This window comes from Oreochromis aureus, linkage group 13 (assembly GCF_013358895.1).
Source record: "Oreochromis aureus strain Israel breed Guangdong linkage group 13, ZZ_aureus, whole genome shotgun sequence".
Lineage (NCBI taxonomy): Eukaryota > Metazoa > Chordata > Actinopteri > Cichliformes > Cichlidae > Oreochromis > Oreochromis aureus.
The window spans coordinates 18,187,493-18,213,237 of record NC_052954.1 but is presented as its reverse complement, the minus strand read 5'-3'; the positions used below and the strand labels follow the sequence as shown (position 1 = coordinate 18,213,237).

General features: G+C 39.1%; 2 protein-coding genes and 1 pseudogene across 5 annotated transcripts; 1 reads left to right on the top strand and 2 right to left on the bottom strand.

Moving 5' to 3' along the window:
- Positions 1–80: 80 nt before the first annotated feature.
- On the top strand, positions 81–10,838 carry sfxn3 (sideroflexin 3). The gene is made up of 11 exons (XM_039621579.1): positions 81–204; positions 1,707–1,932; positions 4,344–4,514; positions 5,547–5,645; positions 6,211–6,286; positions 6,401–6,486; positions 6,585–6,712; positions 7,109–7,158; positions 7,364–7,413; positions 7,532–7,579; positions 7,674–10,838. The coding sequence occupies exons 2-11, from the start codon at positions 1,769–1,771 to the stop codon at positions 7,768–7,770; spliced, it is 969 nt and encodes a 322-aa protein (XP_039477513.1). The 5' UTR covers positions 81–204; positions 1,707–1,768; the 3' UTR covers positions 7,771–10,838.
- Positions 8,086–18,706, bottom strand: LOC116316627 (peroxiredoxin-like 2A). Of its 4 annotated transcripts, none has more exons than XM_031735234.2 (7): positions 18,626–18,706; positions 15,974–16,215; positions 15,044–15,229; positions 14,596–14,687; positions 14,339–14,479; positions 12,877–13,041; positions 8,086–12,797 (listed from the first exon to the last, which is right to left on the bottom strand). In XM_031735234.2, the coding sequence occupies exons 2-7, from the start codon at positions 16,167–16,169 to the stop codon at positions 12,702–12,704; spliced, it is 876 nt and encodes a 291-aa protein (XP_031591094.2). In that variant the 5' UTR covers positions 16,170–16,215; positions 18,626–18,706; the 3' UTR covers positions 8,086–12,701. The 4 variants fall into 4 exon arrangements, with proteins under 4 accessions (XP_031591094.2, XP_031591093.2, XP_031591096.2 ...); XM_031735233.2 differs by lacking the exon at positions 18,626–18,706 and adding an exon at positions 16,694–16,844; XM_031735236.2 differs by lacking the exon at positions 15,974–16,215.
- Positions 18,707–18,803: 97 nt separating this feature from the next.
- LOC116316641 lies at positions 18,804–20,771 on the bottom strand (annotated as a pseudogene).
- Between the last annotated feature and the right edge of the window lie 4,974 nt (positions 20,772–25,745).

Genomic DNA, 25,745 nt, shown 5'->3' with positions numbered 1-25,745 from the left:
GAAACCACATATGAGTAACACAGAACATAGACAGAACATTATTGATAGTTACTTTCTCCACCTATTATTTACCGACCCTCTTTTTTTTTTCAAAATGCTATGTTACTATATTTCAATAAGTACGCGAAGGCAGCATATGTCTACCCGGTGTTGCTGTGATATTGAGAGGTCACACATTTTCAAAAACCAGGGAGTTAAGAGCAGGTATGTTCCCGTGATTGCTGAATTCACTTCACTGATTAATAATGATCAGATCCTGATTAAATTAGCGCTCGCTCTATCTCCGTATTTGTCCTTACAACGCTAACTGAGGTGCTAATGTGCTTGCTAGCTTGTAAACTAGCTGGTTAGGGGATGTTAGTTAGTTAGCATTGTTTTGATGACATTAGAAATCTGTTTGTTCTTCCATGTGTTTTGGGTTTTTTGTTTTTGTTTTACATTTAACTCAGTTTTATTAACAACAGTGGGTATTTCTGTTCTCCAGTTCGTGATTTGTAGTGCTGCTGTCGGCTACCTTGCTAGCGTGTTCGCTAGCCGTTTAGCAGCCTGCTTGGTGACAGGAACTGGGGCGCCTGTCGTGACATCCCCAAACCCATCTGCCACTGTGTTTGTCGCGGTTTTCTTTAATCAGCTATTTCGGTATGACAAACACCATTCATGTGATTGTCTCGCTAGTGAGGCGATTGTAGGCTCATGTACTTTACACATAGTTTGAAGGAGCAAAGCAATAGCCAACTTCTCTGTTATCTATTTATCCACGGTATCAGGTGTTATCTCGCTCTTTAAGGTGTTTTTTTTTTTTTTTTAATCAATTTGGTAGTTGTGACCTTCATGCCAGAAAGAACAAACCAAGGTCTCCACACTGCTGTGCCCCCCAGTGTCTTACTTAATTATGGCCTAAGTGCTGGATGAAGCTATCCAGTTAACGCTGTGGTGAAAAGCCATAATGTGAACAGCACAGAGATAAAGAGTTTGATCTGAAAGAGGTCAATAGTTATATTACAAGTGAGGTATTGTTTTATTTGAAATTGTACAGTCCAACTTGGATTTTTAAGTGACTGTGGGCTTTTTGGTGTGGTGTGGGCATTTAATGGATAAAAACATCATCTTAATTTTACTTTATCCTGTACTAACAGACACAGCTCACATTTTAATTTGGACTGCACTGAAAGCGAAGAGCTGCTTATAGGGAACCCACAAATGGACAAAACAACAATTTATTGTGGTTTTAATTTAATACAGCAAACAGAAAGTGTTATTTAGGCTTGAGAAAGCACTGACTGATGAGGAATGCAGTAAATCTCGAATGCCTGGAAATGCATAAGGGTTGTTTCCTCAAAGATAACTCTGTCATTGTACAGGGTGGTGTCTTGTACAGTAAAGGTGGAGGGTTTCGTTAGCACAATGTATCTCTGGAATACAGCACAGCTTTTAGTGAAACGCAGATGAAGGCTTATCTCTGCCGCCAGCGTTTTTCATTACAATAATTACACTTGTAGGGCTGGGAATCAGGTCGCCATACTTATGGGGTTTCAAACTTTGCTCTCTGTGATATTTGTGCATGCACAAAATTTTAAAATAACATTCAGGGTATGTTTGTTTTTTTCTTGCCTATAAAATGTTTTGGCAAGTTTTTTATTCGAGAAATGCATTAGTTAATCCAACTCATATGGTTCTTTTTTCTTCTGACTTGATGTTTTCTGCAGTGTTGTACGTTTGTGTCTCATTGCCTGAGCACTAATCAAAATTTCTGAGTGAAGAAGCCAGGATGTCAGAAGAGGTGTCCCGCAACATAAACATCAAGGAGCCAAGATGGGACCAAGGCACTTTCACGGGCCGCGCCAAGCACTTCTTCATGGTCACGGACCCAAGGAACGTCCTGCTGTCCTCTGAGACTCTGGAGGAGGCCAGAGTGACTGTGGAGAACTACAGGTAGAGAAGGTCAAGATATAAAGGAGGGAGTAGGAATGTATAACCCTTATTCCAAAAGACACTGTGTAAAAACCCATATTTTAATCACAATAGGATATAGAAAACATATCAAATGTTTAAACTGAGAAAGTGTACAATTTTAAGAAAATTATTGGCTCATGTTGAATTTACTGGCAGCAAAATGTCTCAAAAACGTAAAAGGGCCATGTTTACCATTGTGTTGCATCCTCTCTTCTGGGAACTGAGGAGACCAGTTATGGATTTTGGGGGAGGAATGCTGTCCTATTCTTGGCTCATGTAGGATTTGAACTGCTCTACATTTTGGGGTCATATTTGTCATATTTTTCATCTCGTGCTGTTTTCAGTTGGTGAAAGGTCTGGACTGCCAGCAGTCCAGTTAAGTATGTGGACGCGGTGTGTGGTTTTGCATTGTCTTGCTGAAATATGCAAGGGTTAGGGTTAAAAGAAGTCATGTGGATGGGAGCATGCGTTGCTCTTAAACCCGTATATATCTTTATGGTGATACCTTTCCAGATGTGCTAGCTGGCAATTTCATACATTGAACAAAAATATAAATGCAACACTTTTGTTTTTGCTCCCATTTTCCATGAGCTAAACTCAAAGATCTGAAACATTTTTTAAATACAAAAAAGACCCATTCCTCAAATGTTGTTCATAAATCTGTGTTCATGAGCACTTCTCCTTTGCCGAGATAATCCATCCCACCTAACGGGTGTGGCATATCAAGGTGCTGATTAGACGGCATAAATATTGAGGGAGTGTGCAATTGGCATGCTGACTGCAAGAATGTCTACCAAAGCTGTTGTCTGTGAAATTAATGTTCATTTCTCTGCCATAAGCTGTCGCCAAAGGCCTTTCCAAAGAATTTGGCAGTACATCCAACCGGCCTCACAACCGCAGACCATGTGTAACCACACCAGCCCAGGACCTTCACATCCAGCATGTTATCCTCCATGATCATGTGAGACCAGCCACCCGGACAGCTGCAGCAACAAATTGTCAGAAACTGTCTCAGGGAAGTTCATCTGAATGCTCGTCGTCCTCATCAAGGTCAGACGACGACGAGATCCTAAGGCCCATTGTTGTGCCATTCATCCACAACCATCCCCTCATGTTGCAGCATGATGATGCACGCCCCCATATTGCAAGGATCGCCCCCCCCCCGAGGAAAAAAACTGTGTCCATTTCAGAGTAGCCTTTTATTGTGGGCACTTTAAGCCACACCTGTGCAATATTCAGCACCTTGATATGCCACACCTGTGAGGTGTGGCAAAGGGAGAAGTGCTCACTAACACAGATTTAGATTTGTGAACAATATTTGAGAGTAATGGGTCTATTGTGCATATAGAAAATGTTTCAGATCTTTGAGTTCAGCGGCACAAGTGTTGCGTTTATATTTTTGTTCAGTGTATGTACTGATGCAACTTTTGAACTGAGCACACGTCTTCCATAAAGAATTTCAAATTTTCATTGGTCCGACCACAGAGGACTTTTCCACCTTTAAATGAAGACTGAGAGAATCACGTCAACATATGATTTGTCCTTTGCACGATAAAGCTTTAGCCGGTATTTGTGGATGGCTGGATGTGCTCCAGAGCCTGTTCAGTGATTTCAAGGACGTAGTCATGCTTCCAGTGTTATCTGAGTACCCGAACATCACAGATATCCAGTTTTTCATGTCCATGTCCCTTGCACGCAGAGACTTCTCCAGATTCTCTGAATCATTTGATATTATGTTCTACAGATAATGAAATATTAAAATTCCTCACAATTTTGCCTTGAGCAACATTATTCTGAATTCTTCCACAATTTGTAGATGCTGTATTTTTTTTATTTTTTTTATTATTTAATGGTGAGCCTCTGCCCATCTTTACTTCTGAGAAACCCCATCACTTTAAGGTGTTTTTTTTTAATAACCAATCATGTTGCTAAAATATTACCAGTTAACCTAATTTGTTAAAAATAGTTTTCCAGCTGTTTGGTGTTACTTGCCCCTACTCCAACTTTCATGAGACCCATTACTTCCATCAAATTCAAAATGAGCTAATAGTTTTCTTACAGTTGTACATTTTCTCAGTTTAAATATTTGATGTGTTTTTTGTTGATGTTGTTTTTTGTAAATAGAATATCGATTTATGAGATTTGCTAATCATTGCATTCTGTTTTATTTGCATTTTACAACAACGTCCCCACTTTTTGGGAAGCGGGCTAGCATGTCAGATCTGAGTAACGCATGGATAGGAATGAGCTTTGAACCAGATTATGTGCTGGCTTGTTTTCTCCAGTTGGAGACTCCCTGTCCATAAAGTGGTAGCATCCGGTTTTGTTTTCACATATAAGAAAGAAAGCAGAGTTCGTACTGCAGCGCTGTACTGTTATGACTTTTTCAGAGCTGGGATCGTGAAGCCTGGTCTGACGGAGGATGAGCTCTGGAGAGCCAAATACATATATGACTCTGCCTTCCACCCCGACACAGGGGAGAAGATGTTTGTGATTGGCCGGATGTCTGCTCAGGTGCCAATGAACATGTCCATCACAGGCTGCATGCTCACCTTCTACAGGTACAGCTCAGGTTTAAACACACGATTCACTATAATCTGCTTCTATAATCTGTTGCTCTTAATTTTACTGATAATTCGCTATGCTGTGACCATTTAATAAGCTATGTGATCAATTCATGTTAGAGCAACAGTTTGATCTGCAATAAAAGTATACGCAATATGATACAAAGTAAAGCTGAAATGACTTTTAATACTCTTTGTAGTTACAGAAATAGACGGTAACTAAATAATAGATTATTGGCCATATTTTTAAAAACGGATTTATTTTAAAATTTTATGTTAATAGTTCACATTTTATTTTAAGTATTTTTTTCACATTTTTGTTAATTTAATATTTAACAATTAAGTCTCTATCATTTTTGTCATATTAAGTGTATTACTCAGGTTCAGGTTGGATGTATCGTGCACTACCATCAACCACAATGTTGTTTGTGCATCCTACCACTTGAGGGCACCATAGGGTGACATTTTAAAGTCTATATATTATAGCTTTATATAGTAAAATTGGTATAATAAAGAAGAGAGAGAGTGCTTTGGGGGGTTTCTTAATACCAATATGAATATTTTAGGTGATTTAAGTTAAAGTTGAAATTCAGCATATATTTCTGGAGGCCTGTAAACTGTGCTAAAGGACCATTTGGTTTTTAGGTCACATGGATAAAATTGTGACACATACCCTATCAAGATGATCTGTATCTTTTGCATGTGAATTTTATTCAAACTTGACTATGGGCTGATTGATTTTATATGAAGATGTTATCTGCTGGGAACACAAGTGTGAAATGAGGGTCCACACAAACTTCTAATCTGTATGCGGTTATGGCTGAATGCATCTGTAGGTTACTTAGTAGTTTTGTTTGCATCCTCTTTTTTTTCTTTTTTTCTTTCTTTTTTTTTTTTAAGTGTTTGTCGCTAGCAGGTACTTTCTCAAGTAGTGTCACTTCTTTGCCACAGCGCAAATGGCACCGAACACGCAGCGTGAAATCTCACTTCCTCAAACACACTGTCGCTGTTCCTTCATGTTTTTTGCAGGACTACTCCAGCAGTGGTGTTTTGGCAGTGGGTTAACCAGTCCTTTAACGCCATCGTCAACTACACCAACCGCAGTGGAGACGCACCCATCACCGTGAAGTAGGGAGGACTTCTCATTTCCCTTCCCCTCTTGATCATTCCTGTCCCACGTCTAAACTAGTCTCTGTGAGGAGGCTGTGGGAGCGGCTGTCCTCTCCCTCACAGCGGTATTACGTTCCACTGTTAAGCATGTTCGGCCTCGTGTCACCGTGATCTCATGCTGACTTAGATTACGTGCTCCTTGTTGACAACAGGTCAGCATATTTGCAATAAATTGCCCCTTCCAGACTTTGCAAAAATGCATCGAATGCATGCATTTATGAAGAACAGCAACATGTGAATGCATATTTATGGATCAAGCATGCAGTCAGTGAAACACATATAGTAATGCTCTGTTTTGCAATTATTTGCGAGGATGTTCTCATTCATTTTTAAATATTCATACATGACTTCACACATTTCTTGGTCCACATAAACTTTGCATTGATTCACCTTAGCTTAACTTGTAGACTCTGAGCTCTTGTCTTCATGTGGTGATGCATAATTGGCTCTATTTCACTTATGAAAGTGCTCAAAAGGGATGTGGGTTCTCAGTGTGTAACTTGTGATAATTTTGTCCTCGCAGCCAGCTCGGCGCAGCTTACGTCAGTGCTACAACTGGAGCCGTAGTCACTGCACTGGGACTCAAGTCTCTAGCTACGGTAATACGTTTGTTTCAAGTGCAAAAAACATGAAGTAAACCAAAGATAAAATAAATACACATTCCCTGCTCTGAGATGCGATCCTGATTGCCTAAATTTGTTGTTTCTTTGCAGCGTCTGCCTCCAATCATCAGTCGGTTTGTCCCTTTTGCTGCTGTTGCTGCTGCTAACTGTATCAACATTCCCTTCATGAGGCAGAGGTGAGGTCACTAAAGTATTGATTAAAATATTAATCAGTGGCCTATTAGAACAGCTGGTATGACAGATTTACACGATGTTTCTTTTTCCCCTCTGTCAGGGAGTTAAAGTACGGTATCCCTGTAACTGATGAGAATGGAAACCGGTTAGGAGAGTCTCCAAATGCTGCCAGACAGGCCATCGTGCAGGTGGTGGTGTCGAGGATTGGGATGGCGATGCCTGCAATGGGTAACGTCGACCTTCTCTGCTTGGTCATTACTTTGCATGCATTAGTGACAAACCTGCAAAGCAGTATCAGCTGAAACTGCAGCTCCTCTCTGCTTTATGGAGTTTTCTGGCTGGTTAGTTTCCCTGTTTTGCTGCCTACCCCTGTATAGTGTTCATCATTTAACAGCCTATGACCCAGATATTTATCTCAAGAGCCGCTAGACAGCAAACACAAAGTTAAGAGAATATATGTTGACTTTTTTTCCCCTGAAATATTCAAAGAAACATCATGATCATCACTCACCAAAAATATATTAGAAAATTTATCTTCACCTCACACATTCCGAGCCTTACTAACAGTTTCCTGTTTTGCTATTGAAGCAGAAATCCCCACCTGACTTGTTGTTCTGTTCACAGCCATTCCCCCTGTCATCATGAATGCTCTGGAGAAGAGAGCTTTCATGAAGGTAAGCAAATTGCATCCGTGTTTGCTGTACTGTTTTGTTTCTACTGAGTGGATTTACCGGACATACTAGTATTTTATGAGGTTAAAGAGTCGCACCGCATTCCACATATTGCACGCACACTGAATGCTTGTGTCTGTGGACGCTCTACAAAGACAAACTCATCTGATATGTATGTGTCCCTGATTTTTATCTGGTTTCTCTACAGCGGTTCCCAATTCTTAACGCTCCAGTCCAGGTGGGATTAGTCGGTTTGTGGTGAGTAAAGTAGACTTGTTGTCAGTGAGAGTATCCTTTTATCAAATGATATTTTTAACTTCACTTAGAAAGTACCTGCAACATCTAAAACATTCCTGTTTTCATCTCTTGATTTCAGCCTGGTGTTTGCAACTCCTCTGTGCTGCGCCCTGTTCCCTCAGAAAAGGTACCAGTAGCCACTTTCACCTCACTCATTCAGTCTATATCTAGCGTTGTTTAACTTGGCTGCCTTTTAATGATGCTGGACCATCTCTTTGTAGCTCTATGAGTGTTAGCGGGCTGGAAGAAGATCTGCAAGAAAGGATACGAAAGACCAGTCCTCACATCACCACTGTCTACTTCAACAAAGGCCTGTAGGAGCAGCCAGCACCTTTCCATGCATATGTTGACACACACACACACACACACACACACACACACACACACACACACACACACACACACATTGTGCTCTGGATTCAGTTGGAAGGTTAAATAAAATATATTTGCAGGGTTTTTTTTGTTGTTGTTTTGTTTTGTTTTGTAAAGGCTCTTTTTTTTTTTTCAGGATTTACTGACTTTGAAAAGAATGATCACTGAACGCTGTCTGTATATAGATGGCGCTCTTGAGGGAACACAAAACGACAAAATGATTTTAGCTTTTTTGTTTATTTGTTTGTTGGGTTTTTTAGGTTTTTTTTTAGTTTATTGTTTTGTGGTGTGTTTTCTGTCTTCCGCTGGTCACAGCTGAGCTTTTGGGTGGCTATTCATGAAGTTACTGATTTGTCCTCGACCCGACAATATCTTGCGTTGCATTCAGGTTCATTTCTGATTCAGCTAAAATGAAGACTCTTGCTTATCGATCATGTGTGTAACTTCTTCTGAATGTAACAGTCTTTTCTGGCCTTGTGCTACCACTCTTTCCAGTGTATATTCCAGTGTCATATATTTCGCACTGACCGTTATGTTAAATCTTGAGGCCACCAACCGAGTTGCCCCAAGAAAACTGTATATTAAGTCGCTCTAAATAGCCCGACTCCTGTTGAAGTTCCTGTTTTGTTGTACCATGCCTGTTGTTACCCAGTGCAGCTTCTAACCTTCTTCTACTCTCCTCTAAGTGTACTTATGCCCTTCATATTCTTAGTCAAAGTAATGAGGTGCTCAGCACCTGTGGCAAAGATCTTTATACAGCAAATAGCACATCCTATATCAGTCAACACTACAAACTGTGGTTCTCATCAGTGTAAATATGTACTGTGGCAGCCTGGGGTTTTTTGTTTTCTTCTTGAAGGTGATTGTGCTTTTAAGTGGTGGCATTCGGTGGAAAGAGGATATTGTCTGTGTACATGAGGAAGAAGAAATGCTGTTGATCTCGTTGATAAAGATCTTAAATGATCTTAAATGTATTGCTGCTGTTATGTGAATACTAACTCACAGTTTGTGGGTTTTTTAGTGTTTGCACCTGACCTGAAGTGGGCTGGGAGACATCAAAACAGCCTGATTGTCAAAAGCGTGAGAGCCACTGATGTCCTGTTGCACCAAAGGACATTGGTAAATGTTGTGTGACAGGTCAAAATAGTAAACTCCTGGTTATAGGTCATGGTAGCTGTGTGTGCACAGTGTTTGTTGCTGCTTTGTTAATGTGGACAGCCCGGCCGAGTTTGAGCGTCTTTGATCAAAAGTCATTCATATTGTTGATCAAGCTCTCCAAACGCAGTGTCTCCAGTGTAGTTAGATAGTGATGATGGTGTCTTAGTGGTGTAAAAATAATTATATTTTTCTTGGATATATTTATGTACAAAGCACATATAATGTAGAAGCTATGAAGCACATGTATGAGGGATTTTAAAGATTTTAATTAAAATGTATGCCTCTGTTAGTGAATGCATCAGAAGGCCCCACATATGCACTTGGAAACAATGTCCTCTCCTCTTGATACAGGATTGTGTGTGTGTATATGTATTGTAATTTATTGCAAATGACTAGGAGCTTCTCCTGCTTCAAGACCAATCAGCTATCAGATTAGAGGAGTGTTCCTATAGTTTGATTTATCACTGTTGCAAATTACCAGTTCGGATTCAGTGTTAGTATAAAGTGATGTTTTGTGTATGTTGGTTAAAATGTGACCACAGTAAGATTGTATAGATCACCAAAATTCATCTCCATCAAGACACTTAGATATAGTTGTGGACTTGTGGACAGATGTTGGGCATTAACCGCACAGCATTTGTATTCTTGTCAATGGACTTTTTGTACAGACACCAATGCACAGTGATTGTGTTAATGTGCGATTCCAACATTCAGTAGCTTTATTCACCAAACTTTAGGAGAGTGTTGCTACTTGAAACTCAAATGAAGGTGGACGTAGTGGTATTTTTAACTATTGGCTTTCTTGTTTTGGAGAGAAATTGGCTTTTCATATGAACACTTCACTCCCTTTCCTCTCATCCATGTAAACAGAAGGCTTCTGTTTGAGTCCCCTGCTTGAATTAGACACTGACACGATCACATGCACTGCAGGACAGTGTTTCACACTTGGCATCACTACTATAGTCTATATGTAGGAGTGTTTGCAGTGGCCACTGAAGACCTTTTTGTTACGATGCTGACTGCATCTACTGTGTGATGTGTTTGCTGTGCTGCTGTAGGAATTAACTGGATTTGTGTTGCTGTTTTAAAGGAGCTTTTACAAGTGTATATTGATATTTGTGAGTCTTCATCATGCTGGATAATGCTGACTGAATTGTGGCTTCGCATCTGCTAATTTTTAATCATTTGTGGTCTGCTAGCTTTCCCATCTTTCTCCTTTTCTACTCGCATTTGGGTGCACAAACGTTTAAGAACAAAACTGAGGGGTTTGAGTCGGCATTCAGACACGTTTGGAAACTTGCATCGTCCCAGCTTGTGACTGTGTTTTACCACCGTATCATGTCACACCTGTAGAGCCAGCCAAAGATGAAACGGGTAAAGGACTGAGGAAGTGTGTAGCTTTTTAAAAGTTTTTGTTTCAGCTTTAGCAAATGGACCTTTTGTCATACTTGTGCAAAAACAGTTTGTTTTTTGTGTATTTTAACACAAGTGGTCCTCTCCACCAAATCCATTGTCTTGAATACAAAGCTACAAGTTTGAAGATGTAAAATAAATCCAACACACACTTTATTTTTGGAATTCATTTTTTTGCCATTGCTTTTATTGACAGTAACATTTTAGATCACAGAGTTCTTTCAGTGTTTTACAACTTTGCATACTGAAGGCACGCATGCAAAAGTCATGTCATGCTACACTCCATGAATGTTTTGGTTATTTTATATACATACAACTCACATACATGTAGACTTATCAGTATTTGTGTTTTCTCCCTCTGTTTTGTATTGTTTTGAAATGTATATTTCCTTGACGTGGGATGTATTTTAATCTGAGCAATAGAATAAAATGTGTAACATCAATGCCCAAGCATGCTTGTTTCATGCAGTAATATTTAACACCGGTTATAATCACCATATAAGTGAATATTTCAGCAGAACAGCTCAGATATGAGGATAAACATTTAACCTAACTTAAACCACTGAATCTTGGTGGTTGGAACATTCACAACTTTAATCTGACACCATCAAAAAAAAAATTCACACTATGATGTGGTCACGTCACAGTCAGCAGAGCAGGACTGATCAGGCTGCTCTGTTAGATGAGTAAACAAAGTATATGTGATCACATCTCTCCCTGTGTACCTGCTAACTTTGCCACTGCTGTAACCTAAAGTTTGGCAGCCCTCTGGGTCCATCCCCACTGACCTGGGGGCCCCAAGCAGTTGCTTGCCTTACCTAGTGGTAAAAAGCTCCTCTGCATGACTACTGATTAATATAGAGAGCTATAGATACACGCGTGCGTGCGTGTGTGTGTGTGTGTGTGTGTATATAGGAGCTACCACAAGGACAATTTAAAGGACTTTGCCTCGTGTTTATACACACTGGCCACTTTATTAAGTACACCATTCAGCTGGTTTAATGTAAATCTTTGCTAGCTCAGTGCATTTCATCATGTAGACATGGTTAAAATAACCTGCCAGATTACAAGAATGGGTAGCATGGGTTCATCCTGCTATCACTTCAATGGGGTAATGTGGTTATATTTTCATGTACCTATAAGGATCTTGGCTGTTGCATTTTGAAACAGTTGAAGTCATCGTACTGATGGAGAGTCCCACAAATGGACCATTACAATATAACCTGCTTTAATGAAGCATGGACCAGTTTCTCTGGTGACCTTACTGATGTAATTAATAATGCCAAGGTTCCTGACAAGAACATTTTCATAAATCTAATAATATTTTTAAATATTATTTGCTAAAATGATATTACAATTATGCACTTATGTAACCCAATCTTAGATATCCAGGTTCAAATCTTTGCCAACTGAAATTACTATCTACAGTCATCAGCATTGATATCATGCAGAGGAATTTTTTGGGTTTGTTTTTGTGCTTTCAAGGATAAAGTTTTAAATGTTCAAAACTCAAAAAAAAAATACTAAAGTTCTCTGAAAACTTTCATAAGAGCTGTGTAAGTTGTTTTATTAGACCAAGTTTTAACCAATATACAAATTACATTTAAAGAAAAAGAAAAACACAATAGCAACATGGAGATACTGGATGAGGTCTTTATTCACTATTCTGCAGCTGGTATGCAAATGTGCAGGTGCATAAAATTCTCTCTCATACGCACAGTCATACAAAAGCGAGCAACACCTGCATCAGGCACCACAAACAGTCCTCAACATGACGACAGCAGCAGCGTGTGTGTGTTTGGGCATCAAACTTGCTCCCCTCAACCAAGAGTTTAGAGTGAAGTTGTCATTATCACACACAGACCGCACGCTCTTGTTATGTCAAAGGAGTGTTTGAGAGCTTGACCAGTAGAAGCAAATTAAACTTTTAGACAGAGTCAACATTTCAAATGTTTCACAATTATATTCAGATGTAATCTAATTCAGCCATTAGATTAAAGCATCTGATTTTCAAGTGACCTTAAATAAATGGCTGCTGTACCTAAAAGGAAGTGATGCTTTTAATTCCCTAACATTTTCATACCCGTGTCAAGAATCTAGCTTGTAGGTGGCTAGATTTTCATAACCAACAGCAAATTACATGTGCAAAAGTCAGCGGCATCTTATGATATTAAACAACACAGACTTCATAAATACCAGAACAATATGATTATTATTTCAGTAGATTTTGACTGAAACTCTGCATGAGGTTAAAAATATTCAATTTGCTATTCTAGTTTTGATCTAATAAAAGCGTGCTACGAAAATTATTTCACTGGTACAATTTTTTTAACAGCCTCTAGAACATCGGCCGTGTCCACCTTATCGCCAAACTCTTTCTCACGGTGTTCCAGGAGGATGCCCTGCCAAAAAACAAAACATGTGCTTAAAAATAGAGACGAGTTTTGTGAAGCATCACTGAGCCAAATCTGTGGAAGCTACCTGGTCTGCTGGTCCGATGACAAACACCCCTCCGAGAACGAAGCCCTCTCCATTCATGTTGCCCTGGTACCCAGACCTCCAGGCTCGCATGAAGTTCTGCCACACTCCCAGGCGAATGAACCCCAGGCCTCCCATCCTTCTCTGCACTGGGCCGTAAAAACGTTTCTGCAATGCACATTTTAGTTTCAGTCAGCCTCATTTATACACAGCATACAGCAATTATAGTAGCATTATTTGACTGCTACTCTAAAACTGATTTATCACTGCAATCTCATGACCCAACACTCTTACTGTCAACAAGCAATCCCTAACAGTTTGCACTGCTGCTTGATTTGGGATTAAAGATCATACAAAAGACAGGGGTACTTGTAACTGTGGTTCTGGCAGGACATTCAGTAAAACGGCCCCTTGCAGTTAAGACAAGATGCTGGTCAGGATTAATTTATTCACAGAGCTCCCATTAGAAAAACCATTAGGAGGCAGAAAGACAAAGAGGAGATGTATGCTTGAAAAGCTTAATGACAGCGAGCTAATGAAACGTGACAGATTAGATCGTGCATGGATAATGTGTGTGGTGGATCTCATTAGAGATGCACTCATGCCAAGAATGAAAAAGAGATCACTGAGAAAAAAACTCCAAAGAGTGCAGCGGCGATGACTTCAGCCTATCACAACCTTTCACACGAATGATTACCTTACTTTCAAACAGGCCTCCCCTGCTGTTGTGGGTGTAAATATTTAAAAGCCAAACAATTTATCTGCATTAATAACTGACACATAACAATACTCATGTTACCATCATGGCAAATAAACATAAGCAAGTGATCATAACGACTATGAGCATGTTGATTTAGACTTTTGCAGTGAATCTCTGCAGAGCCTACAATGTAAGTTAAGCGAGTGGCCAACGTTGTTGCCAGCGTTTAAGATTTTTCTGGTTCATTACGTGCCAGTGTGACCGTGTCCTTCTGTTTTATATGCGGTGGCAGCCGATAAAAACAAAAAGATGCGCCTCCTGGGTCCTCACTCTTTGTTGTGGTCAGTTGGTTTTTTGATTGTTTTTTCTTCTCGGGGGTAAACATTTGTCCCTGAAGTTTTCAATTTCTTCGTACATTCCTTCATTTCAACTCCGATCGTTTCAGCAATTAGGAGGAATATGGACATTTGTGAGTGTTTATATTGATGCTATGATTACTTTTTTGGATGTTATGGCAAATATTATTATTCTCTCAAATAATAAATTCAAAAAAGTAGCCTGAAATGCACAGGAGGACTCGACATGCATTTCAGTACACCATACGGTTTTAGAGGGGTTTACGGTTACAAGGTAGCTACGGCATTGCTTTCCTGCTTAAGCCTAAACTGGAACTCGATGCTAGAGGTTTTTCAGCTCAGCCAGGAACTCTCAGATCATTCTCACATTTTTTCTGAGCATGCCTACTTGTTATCTACAGCTGCTAACCTGTTCATCTATATAGATGTCCCCAGCGAAGTGCGGTCTGAAGTCCCGGATCTCTGTGCCGATGTCCTCTTTCACAACAGCAACCAGAGGGACCCCGAGCTCTTCCAGCTGGGGCTTCAGAGAGGACAGCGCAGAGGCCTCCTGCAGTGAGACAAAAATCATACCAAAAAGAGGGCAGAAAAAAAAAAATCACATCACATGAACTTAGAGTTGAGTGGAAACAGACAATATTCATTCACAGAGGCTTTTAGCGTCACCTCTCTGCACAAAAATCATCCAGGTCTTCTTACAGCCATGACCACAGCCCCATTCGTCTCCCACAGGCTCTTTGCTTTGATGACCTTGTCATCTGCAGACAAACCAACATTAAACTGTTTCTTATCAAATCTTTGACCTCACGCATTAGCGATTAAATGCAAGTCACAAAGATTTTGAATGCCACAGTTAAAAAAAAAAATCTAATAGAGTTTGTCACATGGAGCATCTCTTTTACGATGTTCATTAAGCATAGCATAGGAATTTGACCAAAGTTTACAATGATTTAATCTGCCAGAAAATTCTAGAAAGTGGCTTCACTTTACGTACTGCACAAAACCTCATTCGCTGCATGTGTAATGCGTGAAAACGCGCACGAAGAAAAGGAAACCACATGTGGCCGATTCTAGTGCTTATGTAACTTTGTACCCTATCAGAACGCTTTCTTACCACCCATGGTGGAGTGCAGATCAGCCTCTTCAAGGTACTGCAGCGTTGCATTGGCAGCTTTAGTAAGACACAGATCCGTATTGGCCAGGAAGATCCCGGTTAGGGCAGCTCCGACGGCACCCAGACCCAAAGCCCACATCCCCATTTCAAAGAGCTCCCCCTCTAGCCCAGAAGCAGAGGACAAAACTGCAAGACAAAAAAGCAAAAGCATGTTGAGAAGAAGAAGCATGAGCATAAGGGACTGTTCTTTATTAGTACAAAATTTCACAATGCTAGTGGTAGCCGTTAGATGTGCAGACATCACATCTCAACTGAGATTGCATCTCAACAAGACCCAGCATGCCCATTTTATTTGAATATGATGCAGAGTGTAGTCTGCGAGTGTGCGTTTGTTTTTGCCACTGTACTCTTATCTAAAACTCACACATGCGATTAAATTCCTCACACACAAATATCTGCAGGCAAATTTCTCGATAAAGCACAGCTAACCGCAGAGTTTGTTTTCTCTCACAGACGTCTTTTAGAAAATATCGCACCATAACATCAGGCTGCAACTACTTATTTTATTGTTTTAATTATTTAAAACATAATACATCATCATTTCCCAGAACTGAAAATCTTTAAATGTGGTTTGTTTTGTTTTTCTTAGCAATTTCATTTTCTGAGAACAGGTTTATCAATTAATTGCCGACGGGTTGGTAAACTCCGGGTATGGAACTCCAATCTGACGTTAATTGAGTTATTAAATGACTCGTTTAACTTGCTTGTTTTTGTAACATTTCAACATGGAGTCATTCCAGTGTACGGTAAGTGAGAAGAAAGAAGAAAAAAAAAAAAAAAAGAGTCGCCATGCACAGGTGAACAAACCTGAAGTCTGGGCTGTGACAGAGATTGGCTAACTGTGTAGGGAGCAGTCAAATATGTCCTTGCCTGAATGGATCTTGTTTGGGTCTGGACTGGCTTTGGCTTGACTTTGGTGAAACGGGGCAGCCTGGGTCCTTAGAAACTGAGGCCTGGCTGTGGTGGAGGGCTGGCTGCCTGGGTTAGAGCCCCTCACGGAGAGGGCAGAGCAGCGCAGGGCAAGCCTGCAGCTCAAAGCTGTGGAATATCTGGACAGAGCCAGCATGGTGGATAAAGTCTGACGCTCTGACTACACACACTCTAAGATTTCACTGGAAGACAGAAACACAAGTCGTTTCTAAGCAGGTTACAGCATACTGCAGTGCAATGCTATAAACAAACAACAACATAATCCACCTTTATTGAAATCCAAAGTCAAGGATCAACTTGACTTGACAGGTTTAAAGGAAAAGAATTCAAACTTTTGCTTTCATTGTGATCCAATTATCAGGTTTTACCACCTGTCAAACAAGTTAGCCAGGCTTCAGTTATGCTCACACTGCAGAAGGTGCAATCAAATGTAACAAAAGCATGACGTACGAAATGTTTGATCTTCCTTATAAAGTCTACTGTGTAACTATTTTTCAAGTTCCTACTTTTGCCTCTCAAGTTCTCTTCTGTGTAGCAATCAAGATAGAAATTACACTGAAAACAAAAACACTGTTGCCAGTTTACAGCGTGCTACACAGAGGGAGTCAAATCTGGCTTTTCTATACAGTCACCTTTAAAGTAAGATCACAAAATACTAACTTGTCTCCATTGCCAAAGAATGAGTGAATGCGTCCCCTCCTGTGGTTCAGCCCATCTGGTTTAAAACTGAATCACCGAAAAGCATTTGACTTCTGACTCCTTATAAATGAAGAACCAAAAGCAAACAAAAAAAAATCTACAACCACAGCAGCCAATCATCTGTGCAACGCACACAAGAGTCTGGCTTTCTACATCTGCAGACAAGAGTCTGTCAACACTGACTTTCAAAACATCTGCAGAGCCAGAAGTAACAATAAAAACTGGTGAAGTAACAAGAAAAAAAGCTGTCATTTACACTACTTGAACATTTTTGCTTTGATCAACTGCTTATACATTTTTCTAAAGTAGACATTTGAAGAAAATATTTGACAGCTACAGTAAAAAAGTAACCTGCTACAACATTAAAATAACTTTTTTTTTTATTTCATTTTGACTTGCGTTAAAGTATTCATCAGCTTATCATAGCTCAATCTGTGGCTTTTACCTGGAGAACCAGCGTGTGTCACTCATCACAATTGATTATGAGCTGATTTGTATAAAGCAGCTATGAGTAGATTATCTAGCATTATTATTGTCTACTCTTTATTATTGCATAAATATTTTCATATTACACCCCACGACTAAGGGTGTAATTATCCTCGAATTAAATCTAATTTCCATGTTTTTTTTTATCTAAAATTACAATGCAATGATATTTGGCTAGAATATGTAGAAATACGTAGCGGATGAGACACTATAATAAGGGGGTAATGACTGAAGTTTGTACAGGAAAGAAGAAACAATTTTATGTAAGTAATTTTAACCCTGTAAAGCCTGAACCATGAAATAAATGCAAGAAAACCAATTCTTTGTTTATTGAACTTACTACTACTATTATTATCATTATTATCATCATTAAATGCATTGTCAATTTCTGAATAACGATGATGCATGTATGAGTTTTAATTTGTATAGTTTATGCTAGATCTGGCATTTTTATACAGTGTATTGCTTAAAAATGTATTGTTCACTTTATTCAGGTTTTCAGGGAAAGAAAAAAAAACATCACACTGATGATGTAGAAGTCTCAAAAACAATACACTTAGCATTAGTAAGTAGGGCATATTTTCCAAGTATTTTAGTAGGAAAACAAACAAAGACATGGGACACAAATAACTTGTTAAACTCATTTTCATTCATGGGCCACATACAGCTCAGTTTTGTCCCAGGTAGTCCAGACCAATAAAAATTACTGGATATAACCTACTAAGAATGTTTTGCTAGTTTTTTTATGAAGCACCCATTTAACAGGAGACATGTTTACAGAACTGCCTGTGGTTGTTAAGTAATCAGAGATTACATTTTAGTAATTAAGTTGTCTTTGTATAGTATTTTGCCTTTTTTGTGTATCAGATGTAGATTTTACTGAAACATTTTAATACTGGACCAGATTGTACCCTGTGGCGGGCTGGTTTCGGGCCTCCCGCCACATGTTTGTCACTCACGCTTTAATAGTTCCTCAACCTTTGACATTTAGCATACATGTGAATCAGATGATGAGATGGCAAAAACTAACTAACAGCCGCCCGCAGATCACACGATACAGATAATGACCTTGATATTGGTAATTGTGTAAGCTGTTTGTTTACGGTGACAACGCTCCAGGCGACCAAACTTTAAAAGTGTAAATGAAAAGGAGTGATTATCTGGCCGATTACAACTGCGTGAAAGATAGTATCAAAGTCCAGAGACGTTACTGTGGTTTGTCACAGCGTCACCGACTCATAGACAACCCGTCGCCCTTAAATTAGCATCTAAAATGAATACCCGCCTTGTTTTTACCGACTCTGCACCCTTAGCCCGCCAGGCCTGCCAATGCATCCGTGCGTGCTCCGAAAGTGTCACAGTGACGAAGATAATGAAGTAGTTTAGCAAAAAAAATTACACACTTACCAAAATCAATTGAGCCACCAGTAACGCCTCTACGGACCCACTAAACGGCTTGTCTTCGGATTTTTGCGCAGGCGTACTAACCGATTCTGAGCGCAGGGGAAACTAATCGAGCAAGATTTAATAACGTTTGACGTAATTGAGAAAAGTCAAAACAAGACTGAGAAACAGGTAAATGTGCGTGCTCTCTATGAGCATCGCTGATGTATTGTTTTATTGTTAACTACTAGGAATGCCGTTTACATTAATTTTTCATCATATCAGGCCCAGATTAAGGTGTTGGTTTTGTGCGCTTTGGGATCAGAGCTGTTCTGTCTTTATTAGTTTAGAAACAACCCATCATTAAAAACACACAAAACATCATTACGCAATCGAGCTCATATAACCAGATAGTGAGTCATTACACAGTTAAAGTGTCACATTTTAACCACATAGCATGACATGTCAGCTCGTTCATTCTTATTTGCTAGAGGACATGCTTTTAGGAACATGTTAGCTATCACTATCACGTAAGCTACTAATCATTCTGACATCTATCCTTTCATGTCTTCTCGCATTTTGCGGGCTGTTCTGAGCACTGCCAGCATATTCACTTTATCCCCAAATTCCTTCTCCCGGTGCTCCAGTAGAATACCCTGGGAGAAGAAATATAATCAATCATAACCAATGAAAATATCCAGATACACTTGGGATAAGGTATTTTTTTAAACATCACTTGTGCTCTACCTGATCTCCAGGCCCAATGACAAAGACTCCTCCCAGCACTAGTCCTTCACCTCTTAGGTTTCCCCAGAAGCCCCTCCTGTAGGCCCTCCAGATGTTCCTCCACACACCGATGCGCAGAAACATGGAGAGACACATCCACCTCACTTGTGGGCCATAGAAGTTTTTCTGTGAGAGTGAATATAAAAGCAGCTTATTGGCTTTAATTATGAAACCTTCCTTTTTCTTTGAATATCCTAAAACGTTGCATAGAGGAGTAACATAAGACCTTCTGATCCACGTAGACCTTCCCCAGAAAGTATTTCTTGAAGCAGTCCAGCTCCTTGCCGAGGTTTTCTTTCACCACCGCAATGAGGGGAACTTCAAGGTCCTGCAGCTGGGAGTTCAGAGAGGACAGCTCAGCAGCCTCCTAGAGGGATAAGGAAAGAGAGAATCAAAAGCACGAATAAAAGATAAACAGTTCTCATTACACACACTTCGGTATGTCGCTTCATACCTCTCTGCACAGTAATCATCCAGTTCGGCGTACGACCATGACTACAGCTCCAGTCTTCTCCCACAGAGTTTTGGCTTTGTGTCTCTCATGGACTAAAAGAGACAGCAGAGCATTACTGAATCAAAATGCCACTGAGTTTCCCTTAAAGAAAGAGAATTCACGTTCTTAAAATGAACCATATTTAAGTGTCTTATAAATCTTATCTCTTCTAAATGTTGATGAAAGCTTGAATGGTGTTGGGTAATTTTTCACATAATATAATTACTCTTTCTGTTTATCAGTCATGTAGACAAGTTCCTGTGATAAAATATATATACATATACATATACATATATATATATATATACTTTTTCCCACCACAGACAGCTGCAGTAACACAAATAGAAAACATAATACAACTAATTTAATTTGCATTTCAAATGTTTAGATCCCTAAGTTGTTATAATTTTCCTTGTTTCTGTTCTTTAACTTACCCCCTCCAGTTGTCTTCAGCTCTGTGTCCTCCAGTACTTTTAGGTCGGCCCATACTGGTTTGGTCTGGAACCAGTCTGTAATGGAGCTGATGACCTCTGCAACAAACAGACTCACTGCCTTCAGGACAGTGGTCACAGTCACCATGGTCCTAAACTGGCTCTATGAGGACCTGCACAGAAAGCAAGCACAAAGATTAACTTTCAGATATGTTTCTGTCTTTATCGCACACTCATGCACGCTAGGAATCAAGATCTTCTCAAAGTCTTTTCATGGGTCAGTCCCTCTGAATGTCACCAAACTAAACAACATAAAATAGTCTCATTAATAATGTCTAAGCACTTAACTGAACTAGAATCTGTAAAGCAACTCTTACCAGGCTGTGCTTCACGGCTAATGTGGAGAAATCTTGTGTTTTCAAGCAGCCTGTTAATCTCCCAACCCTCAGATCAGTCCAATCACAGTCAAATCCTTGCTCATATGAAGAAAACATGCAAGGAATTCCTCAAAATCTGCTGTTTAACAGGGATTACAATGAGCTGAATTCTCAGTACCAGGTTCAGCATGGTGCAGCACAGACAGCTTATCAAGCAGCCATGCAGACTCGGTGGTGAAACAGCATTTTTGGATATTTATTTAATGAGTTATGTTGTTCTAATTACAATTAAGCTGCTAACATTAATAAATAAAACTAGACAGGAACTCGGAGGTTGCTTATGGCTGTTGCCCTCTTCTGTGACTCTTCATTACTTGCCAGCAAAACAAGCTGAAAGTAACTGGACAACTCTTGTGATCGGCTGAGACCAACACTGACACCTGCAGGAGGTTAGCGGCATTACAGAAAGAAAACGTACAAAGTCTGCAGTAGCTGACTTCCATGATACAAATAGCATTGTTTATTATTATTTTGCTCATTCGTCAATCCCACATTTTAATCAGTTTTCCAGTTATAGCCAAGTCAAGAATAGATAAAACATGCCTCTGTGTACCACACATTAGTCTATTAGACATTTTGAACCATCTGCAGTTGTGATATTCAGGTTTTGCTCAGTTCCACATATAACGAATTGCATTAATTCATTCTGGGTGTTAGAAAAGCATTGTTAAAAAGAAATGTTTTAACTTTACTTAAACGTTTTAATTGAAAAACACTCTCTTTGAGAACTGATTTGATGTGTAGCACATTTTTTTGTTTGGCTTTTCTTTTGTATTTTTTAGATTTGATACTACGCCAAATGTGAAGGACTAATGCAAAGTGTAACTGTCTGTCATTGAATGTAATGATATGCTGAAATTTCTGTTTTATTTTTGTTAAATTGGAAATTTTGTGAATAGATTTAAAGATTTAACCTCAGATAAACTACAGGTTAAGGAGTTGGTGTCTGGTTTCAGTGTCAGGTATATTTGAGTATCATCAACATAGTGGTTGTTGTTTTCCCTAAATCAGATTAATGAAATTACAAATTTTAATCTATTTTAAATGCATAATCAGTCAAATTCTCACATTTGACCTTGACTTTGACTCATTTTTGTGTAAACTAATTTTTCTTGAAAAGCTTAATGCTGCCCATTAGTTTATTTCTAACCTTGTCTCCTTTTCTCCTTGTCCCTCTCTGTAGCAATAAAACAACTGATATATGCTTAAAATCAGCATTCCCATTACAATGACATTGCAGTTTACTAATTTATTACCTAAAAATGCAGTAAAATAGAGTGGGCCAATAAATAAATAATCCTTTAAATGTAGTTGTTTTGTAGGTGGATATTTTTCTTTCCTGATATTGAGGGCATTGCTATTAATGTTAGAAAACCTGGTGGTAGTACTCTTTTTCTACAAGCCAAAGGACTGAAGATAGAAGATACTGAGGATAGATTTATTTACACATGATTTCTATGAGGAAAGCGGATTGCTAGAGTGGTATTGAGGGTAATATTTCACTCATTGGTGGCAGTTTCACAGAGGAATGTGCTGAGGTCCCAAATGGGCTGGAGTACAGATAGGGTAGGGTGACACTCCCACCAGCCCAGCTGCTGCACTCCCTCTGGCTCAGCCATGTGCTGGGTTCATCTCCCCGGAGGCGTCTTTTTGTTACTGTAAATGATTATAGGTCATACTTGGTAACATAACAGATGGTCTGTTTTTGTTTTCGTTTATATGAGAAAAAACCTCATCCATTTGTGATGATTAAATGTGCTTTAACCATGTGTAAAACTCATCTGTGAGGCTCAAGTGACATCTTGGCTTTGTTTCGCTGCTGGTGTTCCCGTCACACAAACACACAAGTGCAAACATATAGACAAATGTAGAACACCGTTGTGTGGGACCAATGCTGCTGGGAGTGTGTGGGACAGACAGCCAATCAAAGCTGAAGAACTGCACCCCACCTCCTGTGTGGTGTTGATGCTCATTTGCATTGGTTGACATGTTACATTCTTATTGCACTAGTGAAGCCAATCAGTGAGCTAAATCTGTAGTTAAAGAAGGAGAGTGAGAATGATAGGAATTACTGCTCATATATTGTAATCTGTGCCTGGTACCTTGATGGTGGAGATAGACTTTGCTTTCTTTATTTGTTAAAATTCTGAGCAAAATTATAATAATCATATTTTTGATATTAAATGATTTTCAAGCCTATAATTCAGATGAATACAAACAACAAGCCAGTAGGTAGTAAAAGTCTGCAAAAACACAAACTTTTGATAAGAAATCACTATGTATCTGAGCATATAGTAAATTAAATCTGGTGACAAACTGTGTGCATTATCTGCTGTTTACTGACTGCTGCTGCTTATATAACAAGTTGTAGCGTACACACTAAACCCTCTGCAATCTCTCAACTGTGCAATAAAAGTCCAAGCCAGGAGAGATCCAACTTTTCCTGCCTGTTCTGACTACCATCCAGATGAAACTGGTTGGTGACTAGATGAGCTCAGGTTGTGGAGAGGTGAGCTGCACGTCCTTGAACCTGAGGAAAGACAAACAGGTGTTAACACCCACTCCCTCTGAGGCCCTCGGGGTTCGCTTAACATATCTTGTTCTGTCAAGTTTGAGTCTGACTGACCCTCAAGCCCCGAGGTGGCCCAGAAACCATGACCCGGCTTTAAAAGACACACTTTCAGGTAGCCAATCAAACAGGAGGAGGTTACACTGTCATGTGGCTTGATCTTGTCAAAGTGGTTTCGGATTGGATGGGCAACATTGGGAAATATGGCAGGTTAAATGACGATTAAAAAGAAAAGGTACTTGGTAATTGGTGTTAAAAATATGTGAAGGTTTAAATACACTGGAAAGCTCCCTTGTAGAAATACAAAGTTCATAAGTCTACTATCTTTGTGCTTTTCATTTTCTGACAGGCTCTTAGTAGATGAAAGTTCAAGAGGATGTGAACTTTAGACCCTATCTCGTGTGTGTGTCTTCGGTAGATTTCAAACACAAAATGACTAATTAGAAGATATCAAACAATTCCTTCCTCTCCTACAGGGTTGCTGATTCATGGTTACATGGAACTTTTTTAGTGTATACCCAAATTATCTTCCACAACAATTAAATAGGAGAAAAATAAATAAGACAGCTATACATGGAGTTGCTTTATCGAAACAAATTAGCAACGATCATCTCCACTGTACGGAGATTAGACTAATAATTTCTAATTAGCTTGATTTAATATGAAAATCAGTTTAAGAACTCAGTGTGGTCCCCACTATGTATGAATCTTCATCATGCACCAGGCTGCTCCTCTGATAGGAGTTATCTTTGAGCATAACCAGAGCAATCTTGTTGGCTTTGGAAAAAAATCAAGAACATTTTCTTAGTCAGTCATTAACAAATACTCTCTTTTTGTGAGTTCGCATGTACACACAGCAACATGCGCTTGTGTTGAGCATTTTTAGACCAAAACATACAGGGGTGTATGATCCACAGGTCAATCAGTTATGACAGCAGAGTGGTTCTCCAATTTCTTTGGCATCAAGCAGGACTTTCACGTCTTCTCTGGTTTGATCTAGTTCACGTTTGTTATGTTAAATCACCTCTGACCTCTCTCTCCTAGTAGATAGCTTATTAGATTTTGAAGGTAGCACAGCGTAGGACACTAAATCTAACCAGGTTCTGACTGGGTTTATTTTTTTTACAGCAGGTGACATGACTAAATAAGGCGTGTCTACTAACAATCTCCTACTATGTTGTTATTGCCCAACATGTTTGCTAAGTCATGCTTTAAAATCTGGGATAGCAATGTACAAAGGAAATTAGGTATTTAAGATCAATCCATAAAAACAGTTGGATTGCTGTTATTTTGCATTTCATGTATACACTTTGCTCTTTCAACTAGGAAATATTTAGCTTATCCATTTTTTATTTGTTTTATTTGTAATGTCAACTCAGGTTTCATTGTTTTTCATGTAATTATTACTAAAACAACACAGGTAGATAAATTATTTTTGGCTAATTTCTACAGTTAAAAAATGGTTCAATTAGCACTAAGCTAATTTATGTTTGAATATTAGGCTACTTTTAGCTAAATATTAGCTAACTGTGAGTTACTAGTGACATTTTAGCTGTTGCTTTCAGCTAAATATAAATAATGAACACATGTCTACTATTTCCACTTTTAAATTGTTACTTTTGGGTTAGTCAACTATTGATGCATTTGTCAACTGTTTAAGGTTTTCAATTTTCATTTTTCACATACTTCACTGAAGAGGTATGTGGCACCCTGCCTAGACCTCTTGCCCCTCCTTTGCCCCCCTTGTAAAATTTTCTAGCTGCATTATGCTAATTTATATTACCTTTAAATATTTTAACTATAAACTATAAAGCAGATAGTTCAGATATCTTAGCTAGATAGCTCTGCAGATTTCAGATTCGGTCAGCATGCTACTTATGTGAGTAGTATTTATTTGTAAGTCAACACAGCTGTTTCTCATTTTCGTCTACCCCCCTGTATTTTCTAAAAAATTCCTTTCTCGTGTGCATGCCTGATTATCAGTGGTTTTCACTAATTTCAGCAAGCTAATTATTATTGCAGAGCTCTTGTTTTCAGCTATAAGTTCCGTAATACATAATACATACATCAAATCTGCTTTAAATGAGTCCTAAAGCTGTCAGGAACAGTGGTATTTTATTCACTACAGAAAGCTAGTTAAAATTCTCGTCTCATTTCTCAAGGCCAACTCAACACCGACTGAAATTAGAGCCAGATGATGGAAAGACGTAGAGAAAAAGGATTGGCCCACTGCACTCTTGTTGCATTTAATGGGAAAAGAAACAGTCAGAGCCATTTTTCTGTACGTTTATGTTTGTGCAAGCATGTGTTGTGTTTGTATTTATATGATAGAGAGGATCGCTTTCCTAAGCAGTCCTTTATAGCTCCTAATGTTTTGCAAAAACACAGACATGGTGAATCACGTGAAGTTCATCAGGTATCTAAGAGA